General features: G+C 46.8%; 2 protein-coding genes across 4 annotated transcripts in view; one reads left to right on the forward strand and one right to left on the reverse strand.

Annotated features, from left to right (window-relative positions):
* Positions 1-197: 197 nt before the first annotated feature.
* Positions 198-4537, forward strand: LOC144145475 (uncharacterized). Its single transcript, XM_077677105.1, has 3 exons — positions 198-373; positions 2618-2746; positions 4126-4537. Exons 1-3 carry the CDS (start codon positions 233-235, stop codon positions 4291-4293), a joined length of 438 nt encoding a protein of 145 aa, XP_077533231.1. The 5' UTR covers positions 198-232; the 3' UTR covers positions 4294-4537.
* Positions 4538-8290: 3753 nt separating this feature from the next.
* Melt (ventricular zone expressed PH domain-containing protein melted) overlaps positions 8291-18848 on the reverse strand; it is a 31603-nt gene continuing 21045 nt past the window's right edge. The window contains exons 12-17 of one of the 3 annotated variants that reach the window (XM_077677109.1): positions 18122-18257; positions 17893-18032; positions 17103-17231; positions 14628-14777; positions 13751-13849; positions 8291-12699 (exon numbers count right to left, since the gene is read on the reverse strand). In XM_077677109.1, the coding sequence (XP_077533235.1) occupies positions 12487-12699; positions 13751-13849; positions 14628-14777; positions 17103-17231; positions 17893-18032; positions 18122-18257 (867 nt within the window). In that variant the 3' untranslated portion in view covers positions 8291-12486. Of the gene's footprint in view, positions 12703-13750; positions 13850-14627; positions 14778-17102; positions 17232-17892; positions 18033-18121; positions 18258-18848 lie in introns of all 3 variants that reach the window. The other 2 variants (XM_077677108.1, XM_077677107.1) reach the window with 2 other exon arrangements.

Genomic DNA, 18848 nt, shown 5'->3' on the forward strand with positions numbered 1-18848 from the left:
AATGCTACCCTTTAACTGGTCAAAACAATTCTGAACTGGCAAATAAAAAAACCACAAGCTTTGACTTCAATTCATGTTCAATTCCAATGCCGCTCAAAAAGGGAGTCGCAAAAAAGACACGCATTCTGGGTACACTGGGTACACTCTTGGTGTAATAAGCTGCACTTCTACGTAGTAGGCAAATCAAACGCACCAATTTTGTGCCCGGGACGGACGCGGGACGGACAAACCCATGGAGGGAAGAGCCAAACCAAACAAATCCTTAATGCCTTCGACGGCTGTGCGAAGGCCACAGGCTAGTGCGACTGAGTCACGCGAGAAGGACATCGGCAAAAGTCTCAGCACCTACGAGCTGGAATTGCTCAATAGACGGGTGAGTGCTACCCGAGTTAGATCTAAGCATTGAACGACTCTGGTGCTACCTTACAGTGTGCTCTTCCTTCCGCGGCGGATTCTGTGGCGGGCGTTGTGACGGGCACTGAAATTTTCCGAGGAAATTACGAACGCGGGGGCGGCGTTTGTTCAAGCAGTTTCGGTTCGCCCCAGCCTTCACGCGGATTGCCTGGTACCCCGAGGTTTGGAGGGGACTTCGAAAAGTATGTTCTCGAAGAGTCGCTTGGCGCTGGCACTCAAGCCATAGCACTGCGCCCACACCTTCTAAAGGGACGAGTAGCGCACAGTACCAACCTCGATTCAATTTAATCAATTTCACAGTCAAAATAAAATTACGCGTTTGCCCAGTTTAGCACAAATTGCAGGACAATTAGAGGAAAATAAATGGTTGTGATGCCCCTGGCACTTTTCGGCACTGGCACTATGTCTAGCGCATTGGATGACATTGTGCAAAACAATCGCGAAGTAAGGAGTTTCACGAGCTAGCGAGCGTTCAGACTAACTGTGGCGGGAATTCTTTCGCGACAAGGGGATTAACAAATGGCCATAATGAAATAATTTGCATAACAGTAGCCTGTACAGTAGCCCAAGCTCTAGCACGTCTAATATTGCAAATACATAGTCATCTTTTGCAAATATTGCGAATACACAGTCATACAATGCCTGCAACTTGTGTTGACATCCCGGCTGCTACGCAGTCAAAGATGCCTACAGCGCGAACAACACGACGGAGGACGAAGAGTGGTGACACAGACAAGCGCTGACTTCCAACTAATATTTTATTTCTGAAAACACGTATTTAGGTATTGACACATCAGCCGAGCTGTGCGAACAAGCCTGGAAACCAGCAGTCACTGCACATAATGAAGATAACCAGCCTATTATCTATTAGGAAAACAGCCAAACAAAAATGAGGATGTGATTTAGCGCATGGGGAGCACCACCGCAGGCAACAGATAACCCAATTCTTTCGCTGAAAGCGGCTTGTTCACGCTGCTTGGCTGATGTGTCAATACTTAAATATGTGCTTTCCGAAATAAAATACTGTAGCTAACCGATTTTTGGGACCTGGAGGGGAACGAAAATAGTCTGAATAAAAGAGCAGTTCGAAAAATCCGTGAGCCATTACTTCTATTGGGCAACAGGCGGTTCCTCGGGAAAGTACGGAATATCCAGCAAGTCCGAATTTTTGGAGTCTAAAAAAACAGTTGGCTACTGTATTAGTTGGAAGTCAGCGCTTGTCCCTGTCACCACTCTTCGTCCTGTTCTTTGCGGTGTAAGCGTTAGTTCAATGGAGTACCAATTTGCCCAAACTCTCACATTAATCAGTTACAAAGCATCGAGCTCACCACTCTCAGAATTCCAGGAAGAGCCCATAGAAAAATCACCCTTGTTCATACAGAGAGCGGAAGTCGGCCAAAGGGAAGAGTGAATGGAGCAAGACTTTGCAAGAACCTTGAAGGCACCCTCGGTGGTAAAGTGAATGCTCATAATGGCAGTGTATGAAATGTAAACGAATCTCTCTTAGGCTAATGATGTCTCTATAGTTTATTACCCACAGCAACGGGGAACGGGCCGGCATTTCCGAGTGGCTCACCCAGCAGCCCCGACAACTTTCAAAAGCTGCCACAGTACGCAACAAAGTCTGTGGCCCATCTTGTAGAAGCATTAACTTACACTCAAGTTAGCGAAAATTTCTTGAGCAAGAGTATCGTGAGGAGAGTGTCGCAATATTGTTAGGGGGAGGGCGGTTTGCCAAGGTGGTGCGAGGCGCTCCTCCAAAAGTGTGATGGGGAGGGCAGTTGCCGAGCCAGTGCCAGACACCTGTGTGAAAACTGCCCTCGGCGTCTAGTGGCACCCGGGAAAGGAAATGCAAAACAAGGCATCTATGAAAGCAATCGTTTCTAAAACCATCTGCACTTCGACGCAGCCTAAATTCCTTCAGTAATAAAAAATTAAGAACTCTACTAAAGTGACAGTCATATAGAGGCTTAACTTAGAAGTCATTCGGAGATACTTTTTCCCCCAAATTATTTAAGGGCACTTACACCCAACAAGTCTCAATTCATACCTATGATGTGCCTTTAATAAATGTCAAATGGTATGATAGGCCATCATCTGAGAAACTGAAATGAAAGGGGTGCACTTAGTCATACTTTTGGAGAGAGCAACAATTGTGTGTTTGGGATTCGGAAAATAAATAAAGGAGGCATGCAACATGCAGGTTGCCAGAGGAGTCAACATATCGCCACAGGAGAGGTTTTACGAAGGCCTGCCATCATTAGAGGTTGGAAGACAGCTGCTTTCAAAGGACACCTCGAGTGGGCCAGGCTGTGCCAAGGGTGCCAAAAAGGTGGGTGGGAAAGCTGATTTATAAGTTGTGTGCAAGCATTTGCCAATGTTTCACAAAACATAAAAGGTGCAAATGTTTATGCACTGGCCCATTTTTACGCTTGTTCACTCTGTAACGTGCCAGTTAGCAGCTTTTTCAGTGGGATAGTAACTGGTTGATTGATTGATTGATTGATTGATTGTAGGGCTTAATGCGCCGACGCAATGCAGGCAATGAGGCACGCTGTAGTGGAGGGCTCCGGATTAATTTTGACCACCTGGGGATCTTTAACATGTGCCGAAATCTCGCGCACACGGGCGTTTTTGCTTTTCGCCTCCATCAGAAAAGCCGCCGCCGCGGCCGGTAATCGAACCCGCGACCTCGTGCTCAGCAGCGCAACGCCTTAGCCACTGAGCCACCGCGGCAGTGGGATAGTAACTGGCATTTGTAGTAAGGTGCAGCACACTGGCCAACTGCCATTCTAATTTTCAGCCTTGTTTATTGTTTAAAGGTGCCATGCAGACAAAATACAAATTTGTCTTATTTGAAAGATTTCGCGTTTTATATTGCCCCCAGCACTTGTCCGGCAGCAAATGATCCCGTATTCACTGAGAAATTAATCAATTTAGGTTAAAATTTCGATTTTCCTACCAAATGGGGTGTTTTCGCGATGTCTGCCATGAAGTCATGAGGGTGGATATTCAAACAAACTTCGAGTGCGCCATCAGTCTCTACAGCCTTGCTTACCGTCAGTCCTCCCAGATGGCGCTACCTTAGTCAGCTGTGGACCGTTGTGCACCATTGCTTTGTGACACATGGGGTATGCTTAACAAACAAGGTAACGCAAGACGTCGGTTATGCCAGTTGGCCAGTGTCATGTAAGACAACTCAAAAGTGGTGGTCTGCTGTCCAGCTAAAACAAGCACAGTGCACCCAGTACCAACGGCAGTGCGCATCTCTACTTCTACGTTTACGTGTATTTTCATAACTTTCATTGTTTACCCCACCATTCTTACTGCTGTAAAATGAGTATGCGTTTCATTTAAGCGCAAACAGCTCGTTTGGCAAGCTTATTAGGCCTTGTCTAATTTGCGTTTGCCGGCGTCGGCCAATTGCACAACAGGGCATATGACATCAGTGGTTCTGTTGTAGGAAATGAGCTAGTGGGTCGCACGGGCATTCCCTTTTTTCCTAATTATACAGCTTATTTCAGCGAAGTGTGCGTTAAAAGTGGTGTCAGTAAGATTCTAATGAGGCAATCTTTCGAATGAACCAAACTTGTGTTTTGTACACATGGCCGCCTTAATTTAAGAGGTGCATCCGTCTCTTTGAGGGTCCAGCCCCAAACTGTGTGCTACTCACGATGGCAGCTAAACAAACAACCTCTCCATCCTTCCCAGAAATTGTCCAGCCTGGAAAAGCTGTCGCAGACCCTCTCTGCAAGCAGCAAGACAGAAGAAGAACCTCCAAGGGGAGCATTTGCAAAGCCAACATTCACCCTGGAAAATGCGCCCAGCTGCCGCACATTTTGCTCAAGAGGCAGTGACAACGCAGCAACGTCTAAATAGTCATTTATTTGGGCACTCTGAAGGGGAAAGAAGGCACTCGCTGGCGGACACACTCTAGAGCCAGCCCGGAGCAACCACCGGTGCTTCAGAGCTGCCCGAACAGACCTTGCTCCTAGTTAGAGCCATAAAACTCCCAAAGTAGAGAAGATAAAGATAAAAACACTTTTAGTAGATAGCGCTGTGCAGTACATACAAAAAAACAGTCTCCCGTAATAAATATTAGCCCTATTTACACTCATCTCAAGCAACGGTCTTTTCATATGGATAAAAGCTCTGTGAACACACACACAAATCAATAATACAATTTTTTTTCTTTAAACAACCTCAGCAACCCGTGCCTAATGCTGGTCTTGTAGAGGTACTACTTAGAGTAGCATCATGCACCAACTAGCCCGCTTCAGTTGACTTGTTCAGCTTGTAGAGATGTTTTTCACCCCACTTTAAAAGGACGTTCATTTCTGCACCCATGGCAGTGGCCAGGCATAGAAGCTCACTTAGCACATAGAGCCTTAGGTTGAGCGATTTGCTCAATGCATTCACTGCACTTGGAAACGTCCCAGCAGCAGCTGTTTTTCAGCTAGCTTACATTTGCATGGTGCAACTAAGTTGCAAAAATGATTAGCTTAATAACAGACACGAAAATGTATGCAGCCAGTCCAGTGATTAACCCCATAGCACAGCTTATTCAGTAACTGAGAGAGGCTTATGCTAAAACCAAACACCTTGGAATAAAAAAAAAAAACAGCTGTGGTTGTAACGCAAAGCATTTCTTTGTGACAACAAAGTTCCACTACTCTCGCGCGGCGAGTAAGAATTCTTGGTCACGTAGCACTTGACCAGCAGGGCCAACAGTGAGCCTACACTACCGCATGGTCTGATAAGGTTAGCAGACTGTCACCTAAAGCCCAAGATAACGTAACATTATGGCGAAAGGAGCCACGAAGGCCTAGGAAATCACCGTTTAACTGACTGTACAGGCCGTTAACACTATGGGGCCAGTTAAACATTCAAAATGTGACATCCAACAAGGTCATTGCAAGTGCCCATTTGTATGCGAGAAAAAGCATGGACGGATTTGCACACATCACGGCCACTTCTGTGAAGCCGTGCAAGCAATGGCAACTTGAAGTGCCTGAAGTCCTTAAGGCACTCTTATAGGCAGTGAGTTATCTACGGCACCAAGAAAGAGGGAGCTTGCATTGTTTTGAAACATACAGAAAGAAAAAAAAAAAACAGTGGTACATTACTGGAGTACACCATCACTTGGCACAAACTGCAACTGCACTCGCACTAGGCTTCACCTTCTGCGCTCAATTCCAACACAGGTGAAGCATATGAAGCATTTGGAATTGTCGTTTCTTGTTCTATACATAATACGGCGAAAGTGCGCCTTTGAGAACTGCACAAGTCTCCTGTACTTTGCGAACCGGTTTCGCGCTTGAGGTGCTGTCACATATAGTTGATGATTATGCGAAGGCCTTTTTTTACTTCCACACTGTCATTTTTGCATGAGTTTCCACTCTAAGAACTCATTTGGTGGGGCCTTTTCCTTACGCCGTGTCAGCACACATCTTTTACAGGACTCCTGTGATGCACCTCCCTTCTCATGGTCATGTGACCTCAACACAGCCTTCTGGTTTGTTGGAATCCATGCAACAATGACCACACTCTGCAGGACCCCCCCCCCACCACATAGCTAGAAAATTGCTCCCGAGATTAAAAGAATACAAAAAAACGGCATCACAATGATCTCTAGCATACTTTAGCCCTGCCCCCACTTGCGCAGTGTGAAGAAAGGCACCAAAGGCTCAAGTCAAGGCACGTTTCTTAAAGTAAAAACAGCACAAAACACAACACGAGAGTACTGGCCTGACTCATGGGCACAACTGGAACACTACTATAGAGAAGCTTCAAAGACTGGCTTCAAATATTGCACTGGTTCACTACCAGCACTCCTTAGCATTGCCACATGAATCTTGTATGGCACCCGCAGATGCTACATTTGGTTGGCTGGAACTGTGGGCAGTTTCTTGGCAACGCACGCTCGCTCCATGCTTTGGTACAACTGTGCTGGGTTTCCTCCCCACAGTAAATGACATTCCAATTGGGCAGTATCGAAACAGAGTATCGTTTGGAGACAGAATTCCCAGTGACAAACTAGTGCAGCACACAACACAGTTGATGCAGTGCCTGAAGCACACACAATCTCTACGCATTTGAGCACCGCAGTAGTCAAAAAGCCCTACAGGAGGCTTGCTACAGTGATGATGGTCAAGCCTGGGTAAGTGCACACGCACATTTACAGCTTTTCCTGCAGGACAGTTACTTGCCTGGCTTCTTCAGCTTGGCATTCTAAAACTTGCAAAATTACCTCCCCCGTTCCCAGCCATGGTTAGTATTCTCAAAAAGCTCAAGGCACAGTCTCTTGAAAACAGTCCTTCAATAGCAAGGACAAGTCGTAGCAAAAAATTGTCCACACGTTTGTAACATACTGCCAGCACAATCACAAAGGAAAAAAAAAAAAAAAAAAAGAAAGAGGAGGGGTGGGAAGCCTTGTTAGGCATTGCTATATTTTTCAGCACACTTTTTTTTTTTTTTCCCACTCGCCTCGTGTTGCTTGCTTGGTGACGTCACCCAAGTGAGTGAACCTAAAGGCAATTTTGTTTCACCGTTCGTACGGTGTACAGCAAGTGCCACTGTCCTTGTACACAAGCAAAATGTGGTCTCTGCCTCACACCTGCCAAAAATGATAAACATGAGACAGCTTGGGATAGCAGTGATGTGCATAAAAACAGCCTTTTCTGCAAAACATTTCCAGTGACATGCACCGCGCAGGAGCATTTTAACAGCACAGCTGTTTAACTCTTTCGTTACCGCGGGAAATTGACCAATTTTGAGAGGTCTAACAAAATATTTTTTTTGTGCTATACATATTGGTTAGGCATACATTGCAGTGACATAAAATGCAGATTATTCCACGCGCTTTCCAACGACACTAATTTGAATAATGTTTTCCTAAATAATGATTGCGAAAAAAATGATCGAATTCGAAATTTTTGTCCACGCGTGGAAGAAAATAAGAAAAAGTAAGTTGTGTATAATAAACGACCAGGAGTAGAAAAAAATTAGAATATACATTTTCTAGGTAGACATTTCAAAAACCCGTCCTAGAAAAAAAATTGAGTTGCGCAGTACAATTTGTCAGATATAAAAGAAAATGTTAGCCCGCGTGGTGCCTGTGCCATGTGGTGAAGCCCAACCACTATTTCAAATTTTGCTATTTTGGATGGTTCTCTAGAAGAAATCTGGTAATTTCACATTATTAAAGGCCCAAATAAGCCTGAACGTGATGTAAAAACACCTTGTCAATGATTATGACCGGCACAATATTGAAGGCAAGCAAGCGATGTGAAAAAATCCGCTTGGAGTTGAGAACCAAACTCTTTGGTATTTGCTTGTTGACGTTCTGATGATCACTTATCAGTCAGAACTTTCATTTGCGGTTTATTATCATGTTCTGGCTCACTATGGTAGCCCTGCTTGCAGGAATAAGGTACGATGCGCTAGAATCATGCCCAGCAAGCTCTCACCAATCAGCCGTCGGGCTGTGAAGCAAGTTCAGCCCTACGAGCCTACTACATGGCAGCGCCACCCAACAATTTTGGAAAGAAACAAATACAAGGCTGTTGGAGACTTCGTCAGAATAGGCTGTACTACTAAGAAGCCACACTAGACCTCCGGAAATACCCTCGTGTGAAACCGAAACTGGCCGGTGAACAGCTGGCGGTGTTCAAGGCCAATTGGAAGCGTTCTCCTCGTCTGAACTGACACCCGACGACTGGGTGTTATCGTTTGACTTTCAGCGGAAGCTCTTATCGCAGAAGCAAGGCGTAGATAAATTGGAAGCGGAAGCGGAATGCTTGTTTTGAGGAGCAGTAGCGGGCAACGGAGGCACCATGGCAAATGAGCTTGTAGTTGGGTAACTGCGTATTAGCGCCAAACATGAATTTCGCAATGCAAAAACGAAACCGAAACTGCTGGAAACTGGTTGAAAATGGCAGGCACACTTGCTAGACATGCGGGGGACCATCAGAAATAAGCTTTGGGATAATAAAGCTGCCCTTTGCCCGAACCAAAGATCATTAGTGAATAGCTGGGGCCATTTTCAAGTAATTATCACCTCTCAACGCTGTCGGATTACAAAGCTGACCACAGTATTTGGTATTTGACTTGCCAGGAGCCTTTTGACAAAAAAAATATTATGGTAATGCAACCTAACCACGATCTGCATCCTTTTTTATCAAGTGCAGCAGCCACGCCCCCTTCCTCAAAAACACACGCACCTCAGCTCGCAAAAAACGCTGTCAAAAATCTCAACGTCGCCGGAGCGGGAAAATTTCAATTGATTATAAAAGGACAGTGCCTAGACTAACCACTGGCCGCATTAGGTGTACGAGAAACGACTACAACATGTCGAAATAGGCAATATAAATCATCGATCACCGGTGATCGATTTGAATAGGCGTGGTAACGAAAGAGTTAAGCTGTTAGTTGTGCCGTCCATATGCAGAAAAAATACAAAAAAAAAAATGTTGAGTGCACGTGAGCGTGCGTCTCGTGAGGAGCGCCTGGAAAAAATACCAACAACATAACATGCCAAGTGCAAAATGCTACGAGAAGGAAGAAGCCAGCACTGGCGCACTGCGCCATGTTAACCTGACGAAGATGATGAATGGAATACCGCATACCTCGAATGCTTGTGCCGATATGGCTACCCATTAAATCATCCCTTCATCTGTCATGGTTTGTCTTCCATCCTGCCGCCGTGTAACATGTTTCGCCACTACTTGGTCATGGCTCCGGGAGAAGGGCCCAGATTTCTCTGGTTTATGGTAACGGCGACAAGTTGTCGTTTTTGCAGATATACCTGGGTCAGGCGCATAAGGTCAAGTCTCTCCACCCAACCCTGTTCGCGATGGCCGGCAGCGAGATTCAGACGATAAAGGAGACACGGACAAGCGCAAACGCATTGAAAGGCAAAGTGATCTCTATGAAAAGATTCACGACTGCCTGGAACGCACGACATTCGATGACATTGAACAGTTCTGGCACTGCTTTGGCGTACACGAGGGTCACTACTTAAAAGACTCTCAGAGCCGGAGCCAGTTGTTGATTGATTGATTGAATGTGAGGTTTAATGCACCGACGCTTCACAGACGATGAGGTGCACCGTAGTGGAGGGCTCCGGATTAATTTTGACCACCAGGGGATCTTTAATGTGCTCCAAAAGCTTGAACACACAGGCCAGAGTCAGTTGTCCCTGCAAATTTGTACAAGCCGCGCCAATCAGAAGTGGGTCAGCTCATTCAACCCCTGAATTGCCTCTGCTCGACTCCGACATGGACATTCAGGTCATTCTCAAGCACTACGTCTGTTACTCGTATGTCGTCGACTATGTGAACAAGGCCAACCACGGAATGTCCACCCTGCAGAAGGCCATGGCCAAGATATTGGAGGAATGTGGGGGCATGGGTTGCCCTGAAGTGCTCAAGGCGCTTGCTTTGAACATGCTCAAGGCAATCAAGATGTCGGCCCAGGAAGCCGCATGGTTTCTCTCCATCAGGACATGTCCGAGAAGAGTCGCGGACTCGTTTACATTTCCACGTGCTTCCCCGAAGAGCGAGTTCGAGTCCACAAGACCAACAAGGAGCTCAAAGAACTTCCTCCTAGGCAAGACTGCCAGCTCTGCTGTTTCTCCAGCCTTGCACCACTAGTGCAAGCTGCGCCAATTTTTTCACCTGCCAGGTTAGGGCTCGTGTTTAAAGAAACACTGAGGGCCGAATGACTTCTTGTTTCAACCGTGAATAACGTTGCTTTAATATTCCCGCATGAAAAAGGACGCTCAGCAAGTGCGACTGCAAGTAACCACATAGAACAAAGCCGTGTGCATCCTCTTGTCTTACACTGTCACTTGTTTGCTTTTTTTTTGCAAGCTGTGGCTACAAAACGATCTGCTGCTATCCGACCAGAACCAGCGGCAGGAGAGAAGAAGAGGAACCGGACCATTCAGTTTTGCAAACAATTAGCACATGGAAAATGGTCCGCTACAGCAGAGGAAATCTAGCTGAAAAGGACGGAACGTTGGACGAATTGGCACTGGCACATGTGATGTTGAAAAAGATGACACGAGTGTTCCTTCGTCTCCTGCCTCCTCTTTCTGTTCCATTTTTTGTGATAGCTTTTCTATGGTGTCCGTTCTCTTTTATGTGCACAGGTTAAAGAAGAGCTGAGTGAGATGAACAGTGTTGTTGCTCTTGAAGCATTTTGATAAATAAGAAATAACTTGTATAATTAATGTATATATTTATATATGCTCGCAATAAACACCTAACTAGCCTAACGAAAGTGTTAAATAATGGCAGCTGCTTCTGCAACCCTAACCCACAGATGTATCCATTGATGCATACCCCGAGACTGTATGCTCGCATCCCACCTAGGTACTTTCTGAAAATTTGTCATAATTGGAGCTCACAGCACTCTTCACTGCTTGTTTCCAGTGCTTATATATTATATGCATACATATATACTTTCATGAAGCATGTTCTGTTAATGTTTTGTTGTCAGCACCTGACTATGTGCTGCTGTCTCATCTTGTCTAAGCAGAGCATTCACTCCAACCAGGATAAGTTATTGTATTATGTGAGTACACGTATGCACACAACCTAAAACCCCCTTATATATAGATACACACACATATATATACTGTCAACATCGTCATCTTCATCCATCCACCCATCCATTCCTGTGGTCGAGTCTGAATACTGTATGTTACCAGCCTGCCGGGCATGTCTGCATTGTAGAAAAAAACACACGAAGTGAAAGAAACAGAGTTGAAAATTTGATCTTTCATTGGATGTTTGAGCTTGCCGTCTTTGCTTTATCATTGCACATGTGAAATGCCACTGTGGAACATGTTTTGAACGGTGGCCTAGGAAACTGTGTCCAATAAAACATAAGAAAGTATCTTTGGCAAGGAGTGAGAAATGTTCTGAGCCAAGTGAAGTTTTCCTTTTTTTGGGGAGGGGGTGTTCAAATATTGTGCTTTGTATGTGTTGAGTGGAGGGCTGTTTAGTATCTTGCAGCTACTGACCTTGGCTGTTGCGCCACTTTTCCCCCTCTTGTTTCTACTGTATTTTATGATGAGTTGCACGGCAGTTAGAATATCAGCCATGGGCATTTTCTAAAAGGGGCCAAAATAAAAATGCTTGCCTGTATGAGATTTGATGCTAGTGAAGGATTTTCAGGTTTTTTTCAGGGCGTTTTTGCTTTTCGCCTCCATCAGAAAAGCGGCTGCCACGGCCGGGAATCGAACCAACGTCCTTGGGCTCAGCAGCACAGCGCCTTACCCACTGAGCCAGTAAGGTAGGGTATCACTAGCACCACATGTAAACCTTGATCCAACATTATTGATCGTGCACCATGCTGTTCATACAAAGAGGCACTTTGATACAGTACCCGTGCACACAATTACCCCCGGCTAAATTTGTGACAAACGGGCGAACGAAGGTTAGAATAAGAAGTGACGGATCTGGACAGTGTGTCATAATTGCTGCGTACATATTACGCTAGCCACTGCTTTTCCTGCTGCTGAAACTGCTACATGTTGACAATAGCAAGCGAGTATACAGGCAACTACCAAGCCAAAAAACGAAAATGAAACAGTGACAAAAAAAAAAAAAAAGGCAGTGGGAAGGCACGAGGTGAACTCCTCTCAATAAAATGGCTAAGCTGGTGGCTGGTCATTTACACGAAACAAAGTTATACCTGTGCTACACAAACTTTCATTTGACAGCGGAGTCGGAGGCCTCTGAAACTCTCAATGGAGTTCCAGTCATTTACACGGACAGGTGACTCTGTGGCCTTTCCTGTGCACTGTGTACAGAGTGTGATTGGCAGTTCACTCGACAGACAAAGCACTCGAAGGCCTTTGACATGCCCATGTAGCACAGGTGTTAGACTGCATTTCAACACCCTAAGATTCCATTATGGTCCACGTGGCGTTATCCCATAGGCATGCCGAGTTAAAATACACCCCCTTGCCCATGTCCAACAACAGGTTGCCCCTTACAAGGACGGCGTAGTTACGCTCCTTCCTAAAGGAGAAGAAGAAGGTGCCCGTGGCACGTGCAGTGGTCAGTGTGCGAGCTCGCGTGCGTGCGAGCGTGCCAGGGCGATGGAGAGGCACTGGACCCACTGCTCGGTGTTGCGGCTGTCCTTGGCCTTGAGCACGAAGGTCTTGTCCGAGGTGAAGATCTCGAAGGCCTTGGGGATGTGGCGGCCCCGGCTGCCGATGGGGCGCACGCTGCGGATCTGGCTCACCTCGATGGGCTGCGCCTCCTTGTCGTCCTTCTGGCCACAGAGGTGAGGGGAGAGAGGGAGACCACACCGTCGTCATCAATGCACAGCAGGCCATGGAGTTTCATACTACATTAACTACAGTGGAAACCGGCGCTAGTGTCAACGCAAACTCCGAGGCGGCGCTTACACTTCGATGGGAATGATGGGCAGTTCTGGAACCGGATTGTATAGGATCGAAACAGGCCTCTGGCTGCGCAAATTGTGTTTTTTTGCCCAGTTTGCTGTTTACAAATTACATGGCAAACAAAGAAGCTAGTGACCAAAAATTGATTTTGTACGAAATAAAACGGCGTGTTTAATAAAAAGCAGAAGCGGAGTCGAGGAGGTTTGCAAAGTAGGTTTGCCATTTGCCACCAACTACAGCGGGATGCAGACTTCTTCAAAACTATTTGTAAAAGTTTCGGCACTTGTAGTTTTTAATACTAAGAAAAGTTTTGTGCTCCTAAAAAAAGAAATTGATCAGCTTGGAGAAGTATTTTAGCCTAAGTAAATGACATTCATCAAGCTGCATTCCTATCAGCCGCCGGTACTGCTGTTCTACGCCGTAGGAGCTGGCATTTGCACGAAAAGCGTGGCTGTTCCAAGCAGTTCACAACCGTCGTCGGCTTCGAAAATACATTGCTTTTCCAAATGAGCAGCGCCGCAACTCCTAATGCGCAGGCAACTTCGCTGCATAAAGCGTCGTCATTTGTGTTTTCGTCGTGCTTGCTGTGCCAACAATGAATTCATAACCCACCCGATTCACAACTATAGTTACAAAACATTCCCACTCAGGGAGCCAGTGCGTGTGCGACGTACAGTTCAGGGAAAAACGTATTTTTGAATACTTCTTCCAACACAGGCAAACGCGTTCATGCAAGTCCAAAACGAAAACGAAACTGGCTGCACGATTCAATCCACAATAACTTGCGCAAGCCATCGAGTGCCAATCCGAATCCAGAACTACCCATCACGCCCATCGCGGCGGATGATCGCAACGCCAGATTCCTCTGTAGTAGTTATTGTATGAAACTCTATGCAGCAGGCAATTGTGACTCACCAGTCCCCGGTACGAGAGGTGGGCACCCGAGAGCGTGAAGTAGCGCGTCCTCCAGTGCCGGAACAGCTTCCATTTCCTCTTCTTCTCCTTCAGCTGCCCCTGGTTATCAAGAATGGGAAAAAAAGGAAGGGGGTGCAGCGCACACTTTCACAGCGCATGAAGCACCTACAGCAATGCGCCACAAATGAAACAGGAATGGGCTTGCGGCGACCGCTTGCTTGTCCAGCACTTTTGAGAACCAGTCAAAAATGGCACCAAAGTGACACCCCAGGGCATGCAGTGAACGCAAAGCAAAAGAGCACGCTCAAATCACTGCCAATCTCTGGGATGACTCGGAAGGACTCCTCACTCCTTTGCTGGTTAACAAAGTCACCAATGTCTTCAGGGGCAAGTTTTAGAGGGAAATCGTTACTGGGTAGCCATGTGCACGATCCAAGCACACTTTGACCTATTTTCCAGCAGTTGCTATGCCACTGCCTAACGGATTTCAGTACAAGAAGATGAATGAACTGAAGAAAATAGACAGCGGCTCTCTGTTTATGTCCAGATTGAAGCATGTGCATTCAATACCAAGTCCTAGGCAAACAGAATGGAATCAGAAGTGAATAAGGGCACTGCTTAAACCATATTGTATCGAATAGTCAAAATATAAGTTCTACCACATACTATGAGTACACTTTGAGCAAACACTGCAGAGACTTCAGCAGACATGGCATGACATACTAGATCTGCACCATACCAAACAGAATGAAAACATTACCTAGCTCATTGTCTTTTTCTGGCTTATAAAGTTTTATACGCTCTCCTTTCGCTGCTCTGATTCCGTACAAAGCACACATGCAGTATGGGGGTGGGGGGGAAGGAACGTGTATAGTACCTCGATGACGGGCTCCCCTTCCTGAAGGAAGCCCTGGGCCCTGTCCGGGTGGTTGCAGAGGAAGCAGCCCCACAGGGTCAGCGGGCCGTTGTACTCGAAAACGTCAAAGAAGCGCTCACAGCGCAGCTCAGCTATCAGGTTGTCCTGGTCCTGCATCAGACCACAAGTGCTGGTCACGAGACTGCATACATCTGTGAAGGCCGACTCGCTATGAGCCTCGATGGAACATTGCTCCTTAACCACTTCTCTTTAGTACGAAATGGGGACTTTGCCATTTGCCATGTGGAAGCACACTTAAGGTCAAGCAGGACTTGTTTTGTGTGCGGCTCAGAAAGAATAAAATTCACCTGCATGAACAAAAAAAAAAAGTCTGTCGTCTTTGAACGACACGTGCTCAATGATAAAGAGGAAAAAGAGGAGTGCTTTACAGCAGCCTGCAAATATGCTAATGCCTTGTTTGCCCTCGCAGCCCGCATGATTGGTGCTATCATGGCACTCACAGCTTTTTCCAATGCCGTGTTGACCATACCCAAGCAATAAGAAAATTGGTGCAGTTGCATTAGTGGTGCAAGGCTGGAGAAACAGCAGAGCTAGCGGCCCCTCTCCCTTCTTTGGGGGCCCAGATGTTGCACCTCACATGGATTTCGGAACTTGCCGCTGAAAGTTCTCCATGACTGGCAGGCCCGCATCGCTTTGTCCGCAGGCTTTTACATCTCTCCTAAAGTGGACCGTGTTAGTACGCGCTAGAGCCCGCGGCCACCGGCTTCGCACACTCGGCACCTGTGCTCCCCACCTGAGGTGCGGCTGCACGTGAACTAGCAAGGAGAACCACGCGAGAGGTCAGGCCACGAACGCTGGGGAGAGTGTTCTCGGAAGTAGAGCTGGCCGATGCCAGGCGCTCCTCACAAGGCACTCGCTCACGTGCGCTTGGCTGGGCTGAGTTTTGTGGTAACGCTCCACAACGAAACTAAAAGCTTAAACTGAAAATGTCACCTAAACAGTTTTTCTAATGTGTGGATAGAACACATGCAGCATACCTGCCAGGTTCGCTGGGATCACATTAGGGAAAGCTGAATATAGGGGGGGGGGGATTAGTGGGAACACAATGCACAATATATCTTTTACACGCATTTTTAATTTAGTTACAACAGAGCAGGAACCGAACTGTGTCGTTCAACTAACAGCCTACATCACTGGTCACTTGCTAAATCTTGAACATGGCTGACGCCGGCCTTTTCAGGAAGTCCTGGCAATACTGTCGAGGCTAACAATGTTCGCCCCTGTGACACTTCTCCAAAAGAACGTGACCAAGGGTTGCCAGACATGGATGCTCGAAACTGGGTGCAATTTTTTATGCTATGCTGAACTGCCTCTTGCATTCAGCATTGCTGCGGCACTGATCGGTTCAACGTTTGTGCATGGACGACTATGCTTTTACAGCTCTTCACTGATAACGGTGTCGATTGGTGAAGGAATGAATTGGTTTATCAGGTAGCTACGGCGCAACGTGGCCAGACTTGGAGAAAGATTTGGCAAAACGCGGGTGAATTTTCGGGAGATTTTCGTTTCAGTCGTACAATCGAACAAAACCATCGAAATTCGGTAGTCTCCCGCATAATTCGTGAAACCTGGCAGGTATGCGTGCAAGCATGTACGTATCCGTCTTCCCACTCTGTGGAATGGACTGCACTTCTCACTGCTTAGCCAACCCTCTGGATGTTCAGGTGGAGTGCTTCCTATGTTACACACAACAAATTGGCATACAGCCATCATTAAAACTGCACACCAATGTCAAGATTGCTATGCAATAGCTTGTGTGCATTAGTATAGGCAATACCAAGGAGCACTATTCTAATGGACGCGAAAAGCAAGAACGCCCGTGTGTTCAAGATTTCCGTCCATGTTAAAAGATACTCAGGTGGTCAAAATTAGTCCGGAGCCCTCCACTACGGTGCACCTCATCACCTGTACAGCGTTGGCGCAATAAACCCTACCATCAACCAATCATCATTAAATAGATGGTATTCACTGAAAAGTTTAGCTATTAATTTCTCCGCTTGGCAACACTGGAAACGGCCACGGGCATGGCGTGCTTTGTGCCACTGCACCCGCACGCCGCTGAAAAAAAAAAACACCGGCTTGCATTGTCTGTTTCATTTCAACCCAATTCTCAACGGTGGTATCAACAGAGATGTTATCAATCACACTCACATTGGAGTCGAGGCATTACTTTGCGTTTGGTGGGGTAGAGTTTGGAACGTCCAACAAACATCATGTGCTAAGCACGGACAAGTACCGCCATCTAGCGGAGCCCGACGTAACCAGTGACGGCGCACTCACATGGTTGCCTGCATGCGTGCCTCGCCAGTGAATAAAACCTATACAGCAATCCTGGCTGTCAGCGCACAAGTTCAAGGACCTGGCTCAAGCGGCAGGTGGGTGGCAGGCCAATGGATCCTTGCAGATATGGCTTACCTTGGCTGAAGGGAATGATGAGGTCACCAGGGCTAGGAATGACTTGTTGTCATACTTGAGTGTATCCCAGCAGTTCTTCAGGCTGCTCACAGAGGACTCCCGGGTGCTCAGGGCGCTTGTGGAACGGGCCTGACCAAAGAGTGAGGTCACTTAGCATGAGCATCACGTGCGCTCAAAAGACAGCACCTACAGTGTAGGGCCCATTAGGGGGCAATTAAAAAATGCTCTCAAGGGGGACACTAACGGCTGGACACCTTGAATGTGAGGACTGATCCTGTCACAGCAGCATTTTTGGGTTGTACTCAATTACAAATGGTTTTTCTAGGAATAAACTAAGCCTACGCGAATAATAATTTCTGATTTCGAAGCAAATATAGAGTGAAAATAATAACTTCGTTCCCACACCTTCACATTGAGGCAAACAATCTGCAACTGTCAGCTTGAAAACTGAAATTGGCCGTTTCTCCGGCAAGCTTCAATAACTGGCACAAAAAAAAGAAATTAAACCAAGCTAATGAATTGGTAAAAACTTTTCCATGGAAAAAAGCAAACACAACAACAGGCATAAAAAAAGCAGACATTTAGCTTAGCTGATGGCCCGGAGGAAACCTCGAATGACTTCACAGGGCTGAGCAGATCAAGAGGACCGGCAAAGACAGCGGATCAAAAAGTGTCCACTGGGTGCAAGAAGGAGCTTCTCTACGGACGTGATGTCTCTACACACGACGTGATCTGTGATATCCTCCAGTGGTGGCGGCACGACCGTTTCATGTCACTCTGCCCCTCTCACCTGCAGGGCGAGGAACATGAGGTGTATCCATATGCGGGGGCTCCTGGTCTTCATGACGAAGAGGCTCCGGCTGTACAGGCAGTGCTCCCCTTTGCCCTGGCAGCCAAACTGAAGGATGGCGTGCTTCTTGGCACGCCGCTCTGCGTGGGGGTGGTGTCCACGTGGGAAAAGAAGGGGATGTCAGAACAGAGGAAGAGGACAGCCACAACCACTATTGGACATCACACACCTTCGATGGTGCACTTGGAGGGCAGCGGAAGCTTGACAAAGATGGTCTGCATGTACGCCTTGATCTTGTCCAGGTGCTTCTCGCAGAAGTGCTGCACTGCGTCCCGCATCGGGTACGGCTCGAACACTGATATCCGCTGCAAAGGTGGGGGGCCCACCAGATACACTGAGGGAGGCTGTGCCTGAGGCGAGGCAGCACTGTTGTCGACTAAACCCAGCATGAATCGATGGCATTCGGCTGCACTACGAAACACAAATGGCCTATGCAACGTTACCCCACGCCGCCACGATGGTAGAAAAAGGGCAGCCCCCAGAACCACGCACAATAAAATGCGCTTGTCACGGGAGAGCGAGGAAACACAATGCCTACGGCAGGACTTGAAGATTCCCGACAAGCCTTACTAATGCCACGTCTTCGATTGCTACTTTGGAACCTCTTTAGTTATCTCACTTCTTTCACGAAACACCGTACAATAGAGATGCTGCATAATTTGAACAACAAAGCCTATGCTTCTCAGTTTCTCGCCACCTACCTACACACACTGCTTCTCAGAAAAATGTGCTAGAGAAAAATATGCTCAGAAAAATATGACACATGCAATTGTGCATTGGTATGATAATTATGGGAAGGGTAAAGATCGGCATTAGCCTTGCCACAGACTTGGCTTAGAATGTTTTAGTGGCTGTGAAAATACCTAAAAATGAAAAAAAAGAAGCAAAAAAGTGTG

The sequence above is a fragment of the Haemaphysalis longicornis genome, unplaced genomic scaffold (genome assembly GCF_048455015.1).
Source record: "Haemaphysalis longicornis isolate Haplotype H1 unplaced genomic scaffold, Haemaphysalis longicornis Haplotype H1 scaffold_7, whole genome shotgun sequence".
NCBI classification, from domain to species: Eukaryota; Metazoa; Arthropoda; class Arachnida; order Ixodida; family Ixodidae; genus Haemaphysalis; species Haemaphysalis longicornis.